Here is an 18,246-nt window from a genome sequence, read left to right on the forward strand (position 1 = left end):
GCCCCGACGTGGCTCAGGTCCTGAATGAGGACCTTTATTCAGAGACAGGCATTAATATGTCATATGGCCAAAGTTATTTTCCTAGCTCTGCACCTCAGTTTCCTCGTTTTTCCGCCAGCAGTCCTGTGGAGGGGTTGAGCATTAAATCAGAAAACCCTTATTCGACGGTGGTGCCCCACAGCTCCTCCGACCCAGTGACACAGAAGAGCACCAGCTGCTGCCACCAGCCCGCCCCACTCCTACCCAGCACTCTCAGACCAAGCATCACTAATTTTTGCAGCCTTCATAACGGCATTGTCAGCAAAATGACATCTTTCTAATCTGCTGTAAGACAGATGGATCCCTAAGTTTACTCACTCACTGCCTATCACGCATGCCCAGCCCAGTCTTGTTGAAGAGTGTGGAACACAGAACAGACACCATACCCCAGATAGGGGCTCCTGCCATGCATCCCAGTATCCCCTCCCCTCGTGCAGAGCCGGGCCCAGAGGAAGCAGTCACGAACGTTTGCAAAGGAGTAAATCAATAAAAATATTTAATACTTTCTATGTGCTAAATACAGCAGGCACCAGCTCTGCTACTCAAAACCATGGTCCGTTGATCAATCTGGTATAGAAAATATAATCTGTGGGGAGAACGGGGTGAGCACAGCACAGCCTGAGGGGACTCAGTCGTGAATGTCAATGACCAGCGAGCACAGGTGGGGTGAGTGTTTGACACCCATGGTGAAAGCAGGTGTGCCAGGCTTGTGTGCTGTGACCTGCTGGACATCATGGGAGCCTGGGCCAGGCTGAGGGGCTCGGTCCGCTGGGTAGGCAAAGCGCTTGGCCATGCTGTAGATGGGGCTGCGGTTCTGGTAGACAGATGGCTCAGGCCGGGTATACGCGGCTGGCCCAGGACCTGCTGCCACATTCTTCTTGTAGAACCAGTTCTGGTCTGTAGAGGCAAAACTATAGCAAGGAGCAGCTCGGCTGATGGGGTTGCTGGGCCCCAGCAAGGGTGGCAGGTGGTAGCTGTTGGGGGCTGGGTTGGGGTCCATCACTCGGTATGGGCACCGCTGGCTGAAAGTGTACTGCGGAGCCCTGCGTTCCCCGGGAGGGTGGGTCTTCTCCAAGTGGTAGTGGCAGGAGGCTGGGATGGAGCTCAGGCCTGGAAGTGGGTAAAGGTGGGGAGTCGAGGCCTTGATCAACCTGCTGTGACTTCACTAGAGCCTCGGTAGCTTGGGAAGGGACACAACAAAGCCTACATGGGGCTATGGGCAGGGGAGGGACTTAGACCATTCAGACATCAGAATGTGACACTATTGTCATACTATAAAAACTCCAAGCGTCAGCAGGACGTCACCCTTGGGCTATCAGCATTCCGACATTATCCCTGTGACAGCACCAAAGAAACACCCTAAAATCCCCACAGCCCATGAGCTCACTGGTCCGGCAACACTGCTGCCCCAACACGAGCCCCGTTTCTACCGTAACAATCACCCTGGGACACATGTGCGCAATGTTGGCTTCAAGAGAGTAAGTGCTGTGGCACAGACGTCTTGCAGGGCGTCTTGATGTGACATTGGCATCTTGATGTGACATTGCAGGGAGACGCCAGCATCCACAGACACACCCAGAGAGGGAAGTTATGGCCCTTTGTCCCTACTCAGGGCCTAAGGGTGCAGCCCTCCATCCTTCCACCTCCCGACGAGCCCCGTCCCCTCTCCCATCTTACGCAGGTTAGAGATGCGCTCTTCCATGGGTCCTTGCAGGCAGCTGGACATTCCAAACCGAGTTATTTTAGGATCCAAGAAATAACAAGGTCCAGGGCTGCATGGGTCTGCGATCCCTGCAGGGCAGGCAAGGAACTCAGTCAGAAACAGAGGAGTGAGCCCCAGAGTGAGCCTCGACTGTGCCCAGGCTAAGGAGCCTGGACTGAGACCCTCCTCCCCAAGAGAAGAGCTAAAGGTTCCCTTTAGATAACTTGGGATCTTGGGTGTTTGGGGAACTTTGATTTCCTCATCTGTAAAATGGGACTTTTAACATCCTCAAGAGCTTGCTTAGAAGGACAGATGAACTAACAGACACACAGCAGCTTGGTTCGCAGGTCAGGGTTCGCTGTCAGTAGGCACAGTGGCTTTTTAGAAAGGGTCCCAGACTCAGCCAGGGTTTCCCGTGCTGAGGTGGGCATGTCACCCCAAGGAGGGACCTAGCAACACCCTAGATCTCAGACCCCACGGACATACCCCTGCCCAGCCTTCCCTTTCACTGGCCTTGGCCAGCAGCCTCAGCTCCTCTGTGGCTCTCTGCTCCCACCCTTCCAGGAGGTTCTAAGCCACCCAGGAAGGCTTGGGGGCTGCCATCCCTACACTCTCTCCCCATTCCCCCGCTGTTCCTACTCAGCTGCCATGGCAAGTGCACCCATAGTAGCCAGAACTGGAGGGCCCCAGCCAATGACCGGACAGAAGGAGACCCTGATCTGCCAGCTGGACAGTGACAGCATCCCTTTCCAGCCCCCTCAGGTGGTCGAGCTGGGAGACACCCACACAGTCACCTCTGTGGTGGGGCGGGTCCCTGGGAATCTCTGCTGACTCCCTCCTGGACCCAGGAGGAAGACCACTTTGAGGTCCAGCTCAGGGCAGGCCCGGGTTCCCAGGGGCCGATGGCTTCAGATAATGGTCCCTTTCCTCTCACTGCCACCCCTAAACATACAACAATAATAAGCCTCTACCCAGGGGAGTGAGGGGCGTGGGGGCACTCACGCTTCTCCGCGAGCCGCATGCGCAGACTAGAGGCTGGCTCCCGGAACATGGAGCAGTCGTGGCCCAGGTGGCCTATGCAGGATGGCCGCAGGTATTTGGCAGGCCCTGGACCTGTGAGGACAGACCACCAGATCAGAAGCAAGAAGCCCCCAATGCAGTGCAACATTTGGGTCTTTGCTCCCTCGATGTCCCATTGCCACAAATCCCACCATCAAGCTGCGTCCTTGAGTGACAGGCAGTGCTCCCAGATAAGACGTAGTTTCTCTTGGGCAGTGAATAATAAGAAAGGAAGTAGTTACAATCAACTGAGAACTTACTCTGTGCCAAGTACCACACTAAGCATTTTATATGGATTATTTCAGTTAAGCCTCCCAACAACTCTGTAAGATAGAGACTACCATTTTTCCCATTTTACACATGAGAAAACTGAGGCTTAGAAATATCAGTTTGCCCAAAGTCACACGTGCTGGTAATGTGAAAATTCTCAATCATCCAATAGAGCCTCAACATTTAATCCCATACTAAACCACCTCCCACATAGAGCAATAATCAGTCATTAACAGTGTAGTAAAAATTAGTATTTTTTTAGATTTTATTTATTTGTTTTTAGTGGGAAAGGGAGGGAAATAGGGAGAGAAACAGCGGTGCCAAAGAGAAACATTGATCTTTTGCCTCCCATGTGCCCTGATCAGCAATCAAACTGGCAACTTGTTGTTCTACAGGACGACACCCAATCAACTAAACCCCGCCAATCAGAGCTAAACCCCGCCAATCAGAGCTAAAAGTATTGCTGCTTTCATTGGAGAATAAGATTTAAGGGAAGTGAGGGAAGCTAGAGCAGGGCTGAAGGCCCCAGTAAATCCCTAGCCTTCTCCCAAAGCTCTGTTCACTCCAGGCCTCATGCTGCCCTTCTCCCCTACCCACCTCCCCCCGAAAATTCCCAGCTGCTAATCGCTCTTGGCAAAGTTCAGCCTGGAGGCACAGACCGTCTGGGGGCCTCATGGAGAGATTGTAGGAGGCAGGGCTGGAAGGCTGGAACGCCTTCAGCAGCCCTGAAGAGAGAGCAACGGGCCCAAGCTCGGGACAGAGGGGTCTGCTCTCACCTTTGATCATTGTCACCATCATAGGGGTCTGCTTTACCTCCTGCCGTGAGGGCACCTGCACCTCCTTCTCTTGGTGCTGCCCACCGCTCACAGAGTTCTTGGGCCCCTTGGGCAGTTTCATGGCTAGGGCCAAGCAAGGGGCAATAGCAGCTACTGAGACAGCTAAGCAGCAGACAAGGAACTGGACTTGTGTGGGTCCTCTTCCAGGTGCCCCTGCCCAAGCCCCTGTGTCCACGGTCTCCCCCACTTCAGAGGTGGTCTGGGGACTGAGAAGGAAGATAGTACTCCAGCCTGAGCAGCTGAGACCATCTAGGGTGCAGCTACCACAGGCCCCAGCAGGCAGGAGCTAGAGATGACATCACTACAGAACTTAGACTGTGAAGCCCAGTGTTTATTTCTGTCCGTTGCCATGGTGCCTCAGCTGTGATATAGGGATTCGATGCTGGCAGATCTGTTGTGGAACCCTGAGAACTCGGCCCCACTGCCCCTCATCCCAACCCAGCTACCTAGCCTAAAGGGCCCCCAGGACCCTGACATTGAGGGAAGAGGGAGAGGTAGAGTGACAGGGCCAGCTCTTTAGTCCTGGTGGGTATCCTAAGACCGGGGAAAGGTATAGAAAGAGTGGGTCAGTCATGGGTCAAGCGTTCCTGCAGCCCGCACAGACCCCTAGGGTGGCCCTTTACCCCCTACCCCTCTCACCCATCTCCCATGTTTCCCACCTGTGACCTCCCTTGTACCAAAGTCCATTTTTCCTTGGGAAAGGATCAAGCCAATTACTTCACACTAAGGTATAACTGTCTGATAGCTTCCTAGACTCTAATCGCAAGGCCATTGTCTGTAGAAATCCATATCTAGCTCAAGGAATACTTGTCTGCTGCTGGTATTTCAGGCAGAAAATCTATTTCAGGTATTTCAGGAGGCACAAATAAAGGAAGATAGGGGTGGTGCTGACGCCTTGAGAAACCACTTCCCGTGCCTGTGGTCAGGAGCAACCCAGGGTGGTAGGGAGTGAGAGGAAACACTGAGTGGTAGGGAAGATACCGAGCTGCCATGTGGTTGATGTGTGAGCCCCAGGGCCGAAGAAATGCTGGAGACTTCTTCATCCCCAAAAGGCCAAGAGTTCTGGGGGCCCAGGGGCCTGCTTGTACCGCCCAGTTCATAGCTCAGATGGGATTTGATGGTTTCCATCTTGGGAATAGATGACAGCTGGCTATAGAGAAGGTGTCTGTCACAGCCCCAGGACATAGATAAGAAAACCGAGAGCCATAAAAGAGGAGGACCTGCCTAAAGTCTCCCCTTGCATCCGTAGCAGAGACAGAACCAGGAAGAAACCCCATGACTCTCTTTGGCTCATAGCCTCTCATCTAATGGAGACAAAAATACGCTGTGCCCTCAATCCCACCAGCAGGCACAGTAAGGAGCAGACCAGCCATGCACGCCCAGAACGGCAGGTAGGGGTCCATCCCAACAGCGGCGACCTGCCCCTCCCATCACCCACAGAGAAGCCAAGCCTCTGAGTTCTGGAGAGGCAAGGCTTGGCAAGGTGGGGATTGGCCCAGACTCCACTGGCCTGGGGCCACAGGCAGTGCCGCCTCCACACCCCCAACCTTGTCAGATTTTCCTGGAGGAAGCTGTGGGCCCTCTGAGCCAGAGCCCTGATGGTCCCCTCGTGCCAATAAGGGCCAGATGGGGGGCTGGGACCTCCACCATCATGGTCTGGGGGCAGTTTTCTGGTATTGCAGACCCAGGGAGCCTCTCGGACACTTCCCTCCGCCTGCACCACTCCTGCCCGCCCTCCTTGTGCACAGCTCTCTCAGGAAAACCAGCTGCTCTACACCCCTGCCTCTGCTCCAAACGCCCCTCCCTCCAGCATTCACAGACACCTGGCTCACCCCGAAGACGGCTATACAACCTTTCCAAAGCTTGTGTCTGTCTCCCATTGCCCTGCCCCTCCGAGTCCAAGGTAGTGAGGGCCGCTCGTCTCCTCAGTACCCACCAGGCAGTGTCTCCTCCCTGTCAAAAGCACCACTCCTCCAAGGGTTCTGGCATCCGGAGTGCCCCTCCTCATCTCCTCAGAGCTGCCATCTGTCCTGGCTTGGCCACCTGGTGGCCCTGGCTCGTGGTCTTTTCCCCCATCTCCCCAATTCCTGCCATTATCCTGGGGCTTATGTCTCCCCCAATCCTTTGGCTTCCCAGTTGCCAGACCTCCTCATCTCTAAATACCTCCTCTCCACTCCCTCTTAGCCACCCTCCCCCCGCACATCCTGGCCTTCTCCCTGCCTCCATGGCACCCCCACCTGCCTCCCTTGGGAACACCAGCCCACGATTCCACCCCACTCACACTGGTACTTACACACTAATTGCCTGTTATCACAGAGCCCCTGTCCCTGACCCTGCACTGCCTCCCCGTCCTTCAGTTCCCTCCTGCCTTCATTACCCTCCTTGCCAACTTTTTTCCTGATAAATCACCAGGACTGCCATGTCCACCTGCACAAGACAGCTAAAAGTTCATGGCCTTTCAACCCTGAACTTGCCTTTGTGCCACTCAACTGCCCTTCTCCACTCTGGTGGGCTTGTTTTCTCCCTCTCCAGAGTTCATTTCAAGCATGGCTCAGTCCCCTCTTCATGCCTGGCCCTTCCTCCAGCCCCTGCTGCACCTCCTCCTCCGCTGAGAAAAGAGAGGCCCCGCCACGCCACACCACCAGTGCCACGCGCTTCCGCCGTCACCTGCTGCCACTTCCCTCTGGGGCTGGGAAGGACCCACACACACCCCACTAAGACTTCTCCCATCTCTTCTGTCTCCTCAAGAGCATTTTGCTCTCCATAGTCCCTTTCTTTGCTTTCACCCCTCATCTAGCCCCTTACTAGCTCATTCTACATACCCTTTGTTCTTCCATCTATCACAGACCAACTCCCTGGCCCCACACACCTCTTTGTCATAGCCTGGATCCCTCTCCCCCAGGCCACAGACAAACGTCCCCAAATTGGCATTTTCCTGTTGTTGTTCTCGCCTCCCTTTCACACTCCAACTCTCTGCACGCCCATCACTCCATGTCAACTGTGGCCTGAGAGGGGAAGCTGCTACCCATAGACACTTTCGCCCGTGCCCCTCAGCAGCCCAGAACCAAACTGACTGACCTCCCTCTTCCTTGCGGTGCCTCCTCCTAGTTCCAAGATGTTCTGTCTTCCTCCCATGTCCCCACTATGCCTTCACAAGCTTTATTCCTGGCTCTTCTTCCTCAACGGGACCTTTTGCTGTTGGCACGTGCTTATTACTTGCAAAGGGAAAAACAGGAACTTCACTGGGAGAATCCTGACAGGCACCACCTCCACCAAGTGGCCAAGTTAACATCACCTGCAATGGGACAGAGAGGTGCTGTGCGCCTCCAGAGAGGGTGCACCGAGGAGGACACGGCGTCTCCTCTGGGCTGTCCCCACCGAAGACACACAATCTGAATCCAATGATGAAGAAACCAGATTAAACTCAAATCAAGATTCACTTTACGAAATAACATGTCCATGGGGTAAGGAGCAACCAGCGGGGGGATGGAGGGATTGAGCGAAAAGAAAAAGAGAAAGAACTCATGGGCAACAGTGTGGTGATGGACAGGAGGAAGGGGTGGGGAAAGGTGAAGGAGGGTGTGGGGGGGATAAATGGTGATGGACAGAGACTTGACTTGGGGTGATGAACACACTGTACGGTGTACAGATGATGTGTTGCGGAGTCGTGCGCCTGAGACCTGCATAACTTTCTTGACCAATGTCACCGCAATAAATTCAATAAAAAGGAAAAATACATAAACAGAAAAAAACTACATTTTTGAAATGTCATGAAAGAGGAAAAAAACACCAAAGCACGTTTCCAGATGAATAGGAACCCAGAGATAGGACAACTAAATGCCACACAGGAGCCAGAATTTTCCTTTGCTATCAAGGATGTTATTGGGGAAATTGGCAGAACTGGAAAAAAGTCTGTGGCTAGTGAAAAGTATTGTACCCATGTTAATTTCCTGATTTTAATCACTGCACTCAGATTATGAGAAAGAAGGCCCTTTGTTCTTAGAAAATACACACTGAAATATTTAAGGATAAAGGAATATTACACCTGCAACTTACTCTCCAATAGTTCAGGAGAACACGTGTATGTACATAGAAAAGAATTTAAACTGTAGTGACATATTAACATTTGGGAAATCTAGGTGAAGAATATGTGAGAAATATTTATAGTGGTCTTGCTAGTTTTCTGTAAGTTTGAAATTATGTCCAAGAAAGTTAAGAGAAAAACAGGTTGATGTACCACCGTTTGGTCCTGGGCCTTCCTCTCATCCACCACTCACATCGTGACTGGGTAGTTTCCTCTTCTCTTGTCACTTCCATCCCACTATCTGCGCCCCAATAATTCCTAGATATATGCCTCTGACCAAGACCTTTTTAGGAGTTTTAGACCCACATATCTGACAGCCTGCCCAGTGTCACCTGGGTTTCTCACAAACATCTCAAAATCAACATGCCCAAAGCTTTTGTCATGAGATGCCCCTGAGCCTGTTTATCTCAATAAATGATGTCACCACCCATCCAAGTGCCCAAGCTGTGTCCTAGGCATCTCACTTGTCCTTAATCACTAACAATCATCCAACAATCATTAAGTGACATTGGGGAGCCTGTGAACTCCCAAAGGCAGTTTCTGTCATTTACGCTCGTGTCCCTAGCCCCCAGCACATGGTAAGTGCTTGAGAAATATTGTTGAATGAATGAATGAGTAGATCCATTGCTTGATCAAGGAAACATCACTCCTCCTCAAGGGAGCAGAGTCTTACTTTCTGAGTCCCAGGCACATTTTAGTTCTGGCTCACTGGACTACCAGTCACCATTGTGCAGGTTTGCATTAGTTATCTACTGCTGCATAACAAACTGTCCTCAAAACCTAAGCCATTTCTGTGGGTCAGGAGTTCAGGAGCGGTTTAACTGGGTGGTTCTGGCTCCAGGTCTCTCAAAAGTGGCAGTCAGGGTGTCACAAGTCAGAGCTGCAGTCATCCGAAAGTTTGGGTCTGGCAGACCCATTTTCAAGGTGGCACTCACATGAATGCTGCCTTGATGCTGCCTGTTGGTAAGAGAACTCCATCCTGCCCACATGGGTCCTCCACAGGCTGCTTAACTCTCCTCAAGTCACTGTGCCTGGCTTCCTCTAGAGCAAGCAATCAGAAGAGAGTAAGGCAGAAGCTTCCACGTCTTTTATGGTCTCCCCTTGGAAGCCATAGTCCATCATTTCTGCAACGTCCTATTGACCGTGCAGGTCGGCCCTATTCGATGTGGAAGGTGGCTGCACAAGAGCGTGAATGCCAGAAGGCGAGGACCCTCTTAGAGGCTGGCTACCCCAGGTTTTTACTGCACAAGGACACCTAGCCACCCGGGTAGAAATCCAAGCTCTGTGTTCTTGTGTAGAGTGGCATACCCACCACTCCCATGCAGGCTGAACACAGCCCTGCCTGCTGATTCCAGCTGGCTTTCGGTTGTCAGTCTTGCCTCTCCTTAAAGGGACTCACAGGAGTCATGCAGGGAGCAGGACCCTGGTATTAACACTTCCCATCAACATAACCACCAGGCACTGCCCTTCACAGCTTGTGAAGTCCTAGCACCTCTGTCGGAGGGTATCATCCAAGCACCATGGTGGTTCTACAACTTACAGGTGAGGGAAATGGTGCAAAGAGATGCAGTGACTCACCAGAGGCCACACAGAGAGGCTTGGCAGAACCAGAGTTCTGGCTTCTAACCCTACATTCTTTCCACTGCCATGCCCTCCACCAGTTCAGACTCATGTCCCCTAACACCCACTGAAGCCTCATTCACAATCTTGAGCAGGTATTTCTCATCCTTATGGGAAGACCTCCCCAGCCCTGGACCCTGAGCAAGCATATGCACAGATTTTCCGTTCAAACAGGAACTGACCATTCCCGGCCACCCGCCCCACCCACCAGGCTCTCTCTGCAGAGAGTCAGATCTCTGCTGGTAGCGCACAGCAGGGGTTAACAACATGAGCCAATATTTAGAAATAGTGTAACCCCAGGGGAAGTCAGCTGCAGCCAGCTGGTCTTAGCCACTGTAGCCGCAGCCCTTGTGAACATGGTATGGAAGATGAGTGTCTGCTCCTGGGAACAGAGGCTCCGAGAGGCTTCTCCCACTCCCAGTCTGTCCCCCCAGTGGGGCTTAGGCATAGCTCAAACCCTGTCCCTGGCCAAGGCAAAGTCCTGCCACTGGCCTTCAGTCCACAGCCAGTTCTTGAGGTCAGCAAAAAAATTTTTTCAGCTCCTAAATTTTGTAATTGTTGGGAGTAGCTGCCCCACCCCTTCTGTGCCTGGCCCATGCACTGGAAGTAGCTCCATCAACACCTTCGGCCTAGAGCAGGATCAAGATCACTCCTAGCAGAGGCCCCTGGTCAGAGGCTCAGGCCCATGAGACTCCAGGGCCACAGAATCAGGGCCAGAAGCCTCTGTCCCCTTGCATTGTAGTGGCCTGAGCTCTGTGTCCATGGCAGAAGGCCAATTCTCTGACGGCAGGACCTGGGCAGTGGGAGCACACCCAGGCTCGGGTACCATCCCACTTAGGGCACAAGCACCACCCTTTACCAACAAACTGACTTTGGCCACAGGCTCCTTGGGTGGGGCCCAGGCGGTCAGAGCGCAAAACATAGAGGCATTCACAGTGCCAGGCCCTGGCCAAGGCTACTGCCAGAGTGGGCACTCTTCGTCCCAAAGCATTGAGGGTAAGAGTGACCAGGAGGCCCCGATCAGCTCTACTCAGGGCCAGAGCTTCAGGGTCTCAGGGGGCATGCCAAAGAGGCTAGGGAGGGAGCAACTGAGGAGCAGGCAGCAGGCACTGCCCAGTCCAACAACTTGCTCTGACACAGTGGGAGGTGGTCAGGGGCCAGTTCAAAGCAACGCAGGGTCCCAACTTTCTGCCAGTCTGCCTGGCATGACGCCTCTCCACACTGCTCTGGGTTTAAATGCTGGACCACCGGCTGAGCCAAGGCCAGGCCTGTGTGAGCCAGAGCTCCAGCATTGCTCTTCCACGGCAGCCTCAGTCTTCTCATCAGTGAAAAGGGAACACTGTCTCCAGACACACCACCTCCCAGGGTTGTCGGAAGGCCAGGTGAATGTTTTATAAACTTGGAGGCCCAGCAGAGAAGTTGAGTTGCCGTCATTTTTCTGGGCCTGTTTCTTTCCCTAGCGAGCAGCAATGTAGGTGGGGCTTTGAGGTAACCCTGACTCCATTCAGAACTGCGGCTGGAGGCTCCACAGTGGACTCCTGGTAGGTAAATCTGTGTGCATAGCAATCAGGCAGAAGGCAGAAGATGGAGAGGGGGAAGAAAGAATGGCAAGATGGGGTACGTGCAAGACTCCACCTAAGTTTTTGATTCATAAATAAGGAAAGGCCTTCTCCAATCTTCTTTGGTCATTCCTAAAATTAAAGCTCTATTCCTCTAAACACAATCTGCCGGGCAATCCCCACCCCCAGGCCCCAGGCCCAAACTTGGGCAGTAATTAACCCCGAACAAGGACCAGGTGCCTTACTGACTCAGGAAGGAGGGGAAAAAAAGGGATGCGTTGTGGAATCAATGGTTTTATTGCCACTGAAATCAGCTGAGCACAGCCCTGCCCAGGCCTTTTAGGGTGAACTGGATGGGACTTCTTAGGTCTGCCAAAATTCCCATAGAACAGCAGCAACTGGCTTGTTAGTCCACCCCAGAATGCATTTATTGAGTGCCTACTGTAGGCAGCTGCCTCCAAAGGGGGAAGTTCAGCCTTCAGAGGGTTTTCCTGTCTGGGAGGTAAAGAGTGTAAAACCTATGCACACAGAAACACAGGAGGATGGGCAGCAGGACTACAGAAAAGGAGAAACAAGGACGAGCATCCTTGAGCACTCGCTTTACACCGGGCCCTGGGCTAGCCCTTGAGGTACATTGAAGCATTTAATCCTCACAAATCCAATTTTAGAAATGAAGAAACTGAGCCACAGAAAGGTAAAGCAACTTGCTCAAGTCTGGACAGCTAAATATTTAGCTGGATACCATGGAATTGAGTCTCCTCCCTGCCTTGTAGGCGAGGGTAGCACATCTCTGCTTCACAGACTGGGGAACTGAGGCCCTCCCTGCCTGGCAGAGAAGGTCAAGGTGGACAGGTGGAATTTGAAATCAGGGCCAGGTTCAAGACCAACGCTCACAACCACCTCACAGACCTCGCTCACAACCACCTCACAGACCTCGGTCGCCACACTGTGCCGTGGTGGGAGGGGTGCCGGGCTGGGGGTCAGAGACCTGGCTCCAGCTCTCAGCAGCTGTGGACACTTACTCAAGTCCCATAAGTTCTCTAAATCTCGGTTTCTTCATCTGAAAATGGGGCTCAATTTTGTTGCGAACTGTAAAGTTTGTGCGCATGGTGGGGATGTTACTGGTCAAGGGGAGAAGTTGGGGAGATTGAGGGTGGGCTAGAGCAGGCAAGTGTGACAGGTTCCTGTAGAAGAGGGGAGAGCACTCCAGGGGTGCCCTGGCCCCGGTTCACTGGACATAAAAACTGAGGCCAGGCAATGCTGATACTGGGGCCAGCGGAGAGCAGGCCGAGCCTCTAAGCCTGGAAGCTCTGCAATAATATGGCATTTTCTCCTCCTATTTGGGACACGAATGATGTTGTTGCCTGGGAAGGAGCCAAGAGGAGCAGGGCCCCAGCCTGAAGCTGTTAGGTAGGAGCTAAATCCAGGGCCAGATTTCCAGGAGGCAGCCCCAGAAATTTGAAACATCAAATTCAGGAGCCAGGAGGCCTGGAGGCCTGGTACCAAGTGGTCAGGGGCCTCATCTCCTCCTGGGGGCCTTGAAAGAACCAATTCCAGCTCTGAGCCAGTTTCCTCCTCCACGAAATGGGGGAGGGGTGGTTCTACCCACCTTGCAGGGTTATTTTGAGAAAATGATACCATGGAATTGAGAATCCTTCCTGCCTTGTGGGTGAGTGTAGAACATCTCTCCTTTACAGACTGGGGAACTGAGGCCCTCCCTGCATGGCAGAGAAGGTCAAGGTTGCAACACCAGTGAGCACAAAGCCAGTGTAAAACCTCAGGCTGGTGCTTCTCTGCGCAAATAGAGTCCTGAGGAGACCTCAGAGACAAAGCGGCCCCGAAGCAGTCTGTGTGGTGGGGTTCTTTCTCCTAGGCCTGGTGTGAGGACCCCTCTACCACCACCACCACCAACCCTTGCAAGAGCCAAAGAAGAGAGGAGTGGGCTGGCCCAACTCATGTGGGTCTGGTGTCCTCTGGGACCTTGGTCCAAGACTTCAGAGTGAAGCCTGAGTCTGACTGAGCTATAAGGGTCCCCTGACCCCTGCATAGGGAAGAGCAGCCCAGCACGGGCCCTTTAAGAAGGTTGGAGGGGGGCAGGCGGGGAGCCCCGGCCTGATGAAACCGGAGCGCTGGTCTGGTCTGGTCGAGCCGCCTGCTCCGCCCCCCGAGTTAAGTAGGCGGCAAGCACCAGGAGCCCAGCCCACACCAGAAGAGCCCCGATCTCTCAACTGGAGACTTTGTTGCCCAGGTTCTGGATCCTGCGGGGCTCCTCTCAAGTCCTGCCACCAGCCTGCTGCGATGCATCCAGGCCCTCGGCACCCAACCCTGGCCCCTGCCCTGGTCCTGGCTTTGACCGTGGCTATGTTGGCAGAACCAGCATCTTCAGGTAAGTGAGGGGCCTGAGACATCGACCCAGACTGGCAGGAGCTGTGGCAGATTCCTTAAAGAAAAGGGGCAAGAGGGCCCAGAAGTGGCCCCCAGACCAGGAGACAGGGGGCTGTGCTCCTGCCACCCCAGCCTGGGGTCTCCGGGAGTTCCACCAGGCATAGACACTCTCCATCTCGGGGTTACATGGGCTCTGGTTTCCTGAGCTTGGCCCCAGAGTGGGATTGCCTAGGCCATGGCTCTGGCCAGGATTGTTCTCCATACCCAGTGGGGCCACCTCAGTGATACCTGGGCTCCCTGAGCCCAGCAGGCTTTCCCTGACCACGTAGTGTCCCAAGAAGACCCAGTGAGAAGTACCTCAGCTTCAGCCACCCAAGCCAGGAATGGGGAGCACTACAAAGCAAGAAATGGGGAGACAGCCACTCTGCCCCACCCTATGCTGGGTGGGGTGGGGCACAGACACCTGAGCCCCCACTTCCTCCAGCTGCCCCCCAGCTCTGTTCCCACTCCTCCTACTCCTACTCCACTTGCAACCAGGTGAATTTTCCATCTGGCTCCTTCATCACCACCTTCCTCCTGTCCTCTTCTTCCCCTTCCTGTCTTTCTCTCTCCTCTCTCCTCACTGAGAAGACCTGGTGGGTGACAGACAGGACCACCCGCTCTCCAGCCTCCTAGATGCAGGGATGGTGCCCCTCCATACCCTGCGCTCCAGCAGGGGCTTGTCCCCCCGACAGCCCTGGGCAACCTCCCTGTCCCAGGCATCGGTGGTGTCACCGCAGCAGAGACTGAATAATAGTTTGCCTTCTGAAGGGTGCTAGGATATGTCTCCTCTCGGTCACAATGCCAGAAATCCCACCATTGCAGTACTCTCCCTTTAGTTAAGGCATAGTCCAGTTATTCCATAAGAACCGTGGCCTCATGTATGAATTAGTGCTTTAGTCTACAGATTTCGGGACCGTTCCCAAGAGCAACTTTGAGCAGAGGAAGGGCTGAGTCTCCCTTCCAAGAGCCCAGGACATGAGAAGGGAAATGAGTCAGGGGAAGACCCCCCCCACACCAGCATGAGTCAGAGCCGGATCCCCAGGCTTTCTGCTACCATCCCCAGGGATCCCATCTTCTAAAATCTCAGGGCCTGGGTGATGGGCTGGACCTTTCAGGAGGTGGGAAGAGGGCAACTGAGGTGACTGGGGAGGTCCATTCACGTAGTTCCCCAGCCTCCAGCCAAAGGAAAGATTCCAGTGCCGCTACTTCCTTGGGCTTCAAATGAAAGCCCCTCTCGAAATGCCCTCAGCATTGACACCATGAGGGCATCGTGCTGGACAATGGGCAGCACACAGAATGCGCAGGCTGAACTTGGATTCATTCAGGAGGCGGAACAGCAAATTAAAAGTCAAACAGCAATTCCTATCATTTCCATCAAGATCCAGAAAAAAGAGGACAGAGAAGAGAACTGCAGAAGCAAGCTGAGGCGAGACAGAGAGTGGCCCTTGGGCTAAGACTTGAAGGGTGTGGAAAGGCCGGTGCTCCAGGAAGCGTCTTGGGGAGCAGAGGCCCCGAGCACGAGCAGAGCGGTGCTGAGCTGCGGGCCTGGCTGCAAGGCGCATTTTGAGCACAAGCCAGGAAAAGCAATTGCACTGGGCACAGAAACCTTAAATGGCAAAGTGCAGCCCACTGCCTATGTCCTCTCGAGGAGCCACCAAAGGTTTTGGGGAGGAGAGCTGCATGTGCCAGTGGGAACCAACTGCTGCCTTTAGGAAGGACTCGAATATGGATAGGGGGTGAGTGAGCTGGTACCTCCCCCTCTCCCAGGCAGAGCTCCCCTCCCCAAACCCGTCTCTGTCACCATGCCCGGCCTTGCTCCCTGTCCTGGTCTCTGCAATAGGGAAAGGCCCTGCCTGAGGAGTATGTCCCTGCCACCACCCATGGACACCCCGGCCCCAAAGGCCTTCAAGATCTAGGTACCAGACTGACACATATTAGGCATTCAGGTCATGAGGCCTGAGAGTCCAGCACCCTTGGAAACCATCCAGGCCAACCTCCCAATTGTACATGGAAACTGAGGCCCCAGGGAGGAAACAAAGTGATGTAGGTCCCACAGAGGAGCCCAGCTGCTGGGGAATAACTCCCAGTCTTGCTTTAAGGGAGTTCCCGCCTTGTGTGGGGGCTAGGCTTGGGCCGCTCTGACTAGGGGTGACAAGTGTGGTATGAGAGCACTATGGGAAGCCCTCAGCAGAGTGACAAGCACTGAAGAGACTAGATTTGAGCTGATGTGGAGAGGCAAATCTGGAGGTCAGAGTAAGCACAGGGCATGCAGGGCCAGTGGCTCCTGTGTCTCTTCCTTGGCCCGGCATAGCTGACTTTGAAAGGTAGAAGGTGAGGGGCTAAAGGGGTACCTGGAGGGGAGGCTTCCTGTGTAAACTGGGTGGGGGGGGCTCTGAACTAACAGGGGTGTCTTAGAGAACATGGGGGGATTAGGTGCAAGGAATTGAACCAGGGCCGACTCTGAGGGGGTTCTGGAGTAGGGAGGGAACTAATGATGATGGAGATGATCTCTGAGCCGCCCACATGCTGCCCTGAGACTCTGGGGCAGGGCAGGCGCCAGGGCCCTTGGCCCAGCCCACCAGGACTCTGGAAAAGCTGTTCCAGAACCAAGTATAACTGAGCCCCCAATGTTTGACCGTCCACCTGGGCAGGACAACAAGGGCCTATAAGCATAGCCACCTAGGGGGCCCAGGAGGGGCCAGGCCAGGTGGTCCGGGCCACTGGCCATGGCTAGGAGGGAGTAGGTTGTGTAGGGAGCTCTCAGAGGAAGTATATAGGCTTCGTCTGGGAACTGGGCGTGCTGCCCAGGAGGCGGCCAGCAGGGGAGGGCGAGTTGGGAATAACCCTCACACACTCACTGGTGCATACAGATGTGGGCTCACACATGAATACAGAGAACCCAGCACACAGCCAACTGCACTCACAGACCTGGGTGGTGGCTGCTGCCTCCTACCTGGGTGGTACCTGGGTGAGGCAGGTGAGGACAAGAAGGGGGAGGATGCTGTGTTGAGCTGTGGCTCCTATTTGGTTCCTGGAGCAAATGAACAACAGGGCCTTTGGGTCCAGGACTTGAGCCCACTCCCTCCATGCTCCTCTGCTCCTTCGATTCCTGGCCCTACCCAGTTCCCCTTTGCTTCCAACATGCCTCCAGCCCCAACATCTGTCCAGTTCTGTAGAGCCAGAATTCTACAGTTAGGATTCCTTCTTTACGGACAGGCATGGGCTATATTTCAGAAGTGTTGTATTACCATTATTAATGCATGCGTAGGAGTAATTTTTGAATGAACTGAATTAGTATGAACAATTTTGTACTTGGATATTCTCTGGGGTAGGGGATCCTAGTCCTTCCTCCTTCTCAAAAGAGTCCATAACTGCAACCAGGAGAGAGGGTGCAGCTATGTTATAACAGGGCCCCTACCTTCAGAGATGGCCTGGGGGGAGCACCAATCACACTGCCACAGCCTCAAAGCCCTGCATGCCACAAAAATCCTGTTTTACAGCTGAGGAAATGAGGCTCAAGGCCCAGGAGGGGCTGGCCTCAAGTCTCTGAGCATACAGATCGCGGCACCAACAACAGCTGGCTTTCCAAGTTACGGCCAGGTGGACGGCCACCCACCAGTAATCTCAGGCCCCCAAGCAGGGGAGAGAGATCTCCCCGAGGCCCCTAGGTCTCTGTTCTCACCTCCCCATTCCCCTTCAACATCCCCTCACCTCCCCAAATTTTCTCCACTTTCTGAAAGAATAGGTAAATACTCTTCAAGAAAGCCCACTCCTCCTCCAACAACTGAAATAGCAGAGGAAGCCACATTTGCCTCAGATGCAGGGTAGTGGCTCTGGGGATGTCACAGCAAGGTGACTTGGTGGCATATTTTAGACAGTGCCTATCCTGTTGACCATGTCTTCCTCCCAGTCAGCTCCTGCCCAAGCCCTGCCAGCTCCCAGCCTGTGAAGGAGCTGGTTCTGCCAGGCCTCCCGCCACTGCCCCTGCCAAATTGTCTCAGTGTGCGTCTCTCCCATGGTTTAACTGTCGTGGTCGGCCAGCAAGACCACTTCCCCTCCCAGACCTTACTGCAGAGGCTCCCACCCCAGGCCTGTGCCCCACGGTTCGGAGGGAAACCAGGGCCCAGAGAGGGGCAACTACTCTCTCAGAGTCACACAGAAAGTCCTTAGCAGAGTAGGGATTGGGCCTCTCTGCCCTTTGTCCTTATACCCTGGTTTGGGTGTGGCCTTGCCACAGGACCAGCAGCTGCCCAAGGACAGACCTCCCCCCTGCTTTTCTCAGGGGTCTCCAGTACCTTGCTGCACACACAGGACTGGGCCCCAAGGGGCATAGAGATCAGTGAGCCAACCAGGGGTTTGCAGACCGCCCAGGGCCCTGCATCCATATCTGGGGATATGGAATGCATGTTCCACTCTAATTCATGCACAGAAGCTCTGCGAGCATATGGTTATAAAAGATTGGGTTTTGTTTTTGATAAAGTGTTCTATGGCAGGAAGGAAGGAAGGAAGGAAGGAAGGAAGGAAGGAAGGAAGGAAGGAAGGAAGGAAGGAAAGGAAGGAAAGAAGGAACAAAGGAAGGCTAGCTTGAAAGCCAATAAATTGCTTTGAGTTAAAACATACTGCCCTGGCTGGTGTAGCTCAGTGGATTGA

General features: G+C 53.9%; 2 protein-coding genes across 2 annotated transcripts in view; one reads left to right on the top strand and one right to left on the bottom strand.

Annotated features, from left to right (window-relative positions):
• Window positions 1-667: 667 nt before the first annotated feature.
• CIMAP1C (ciliary microtubule associated protein 1C) lies at window positions 668-3,967 on the bottom strand. Its single transcript, XM_037047217.1, has 4 exons — window positions 3,847-3,967; window positions 2,744-2,854; window positions 1,717-1,830; window positions 668-1,149 (listed from the first exon to the last, which is right to left on the bottom strand). The coding sequence occupies exons 1-4, from the start codon at window positions 3,965-3,967 to the stop codon at window positions 668-670; spliced, it is 828 nt and encodes a 275-aa protein (XP_036903112.1).
• Window positions 3,968-13,389: 9,422 nt separating this feature from the next.
• Window positions 13,390-18,246, top strand: part of CSPG4 (chondroitin sulfate proteoglycan 4) — a 50,712-nt gene continuing 45,855 nt past the window's right edge. The window contains exon 1 of the mRNA XM_037046974.1: window positions 13,390-13,555. Coding sequence (XP_036902869.1) covers window positions 13,468-13,555 — 88 coding nt within the window. The 5' untranslated portion in view covers window positions 13,390-13,467. The remainder of the gene's footprint in view (window positions 13,556-18,246) is intronic.

The sequence above is a fragment of the Sturnira hondurensis genome, unplaced genomic scaffold, assembly GCF_014824575.4.
Source record: "Sturnira hondurensis isolate 20B ecotype Veracruz unplaced genomic scaffold, ASM1482457v3 Scaffold0005329, whole genome shotgun sequence".
Lineage (NCBI taxonomy): Eukaryota > Metazoa > Chordata > Mammalia > Chiroptera > Phyllostomidae > Sturnira > Sturnira hondurensis.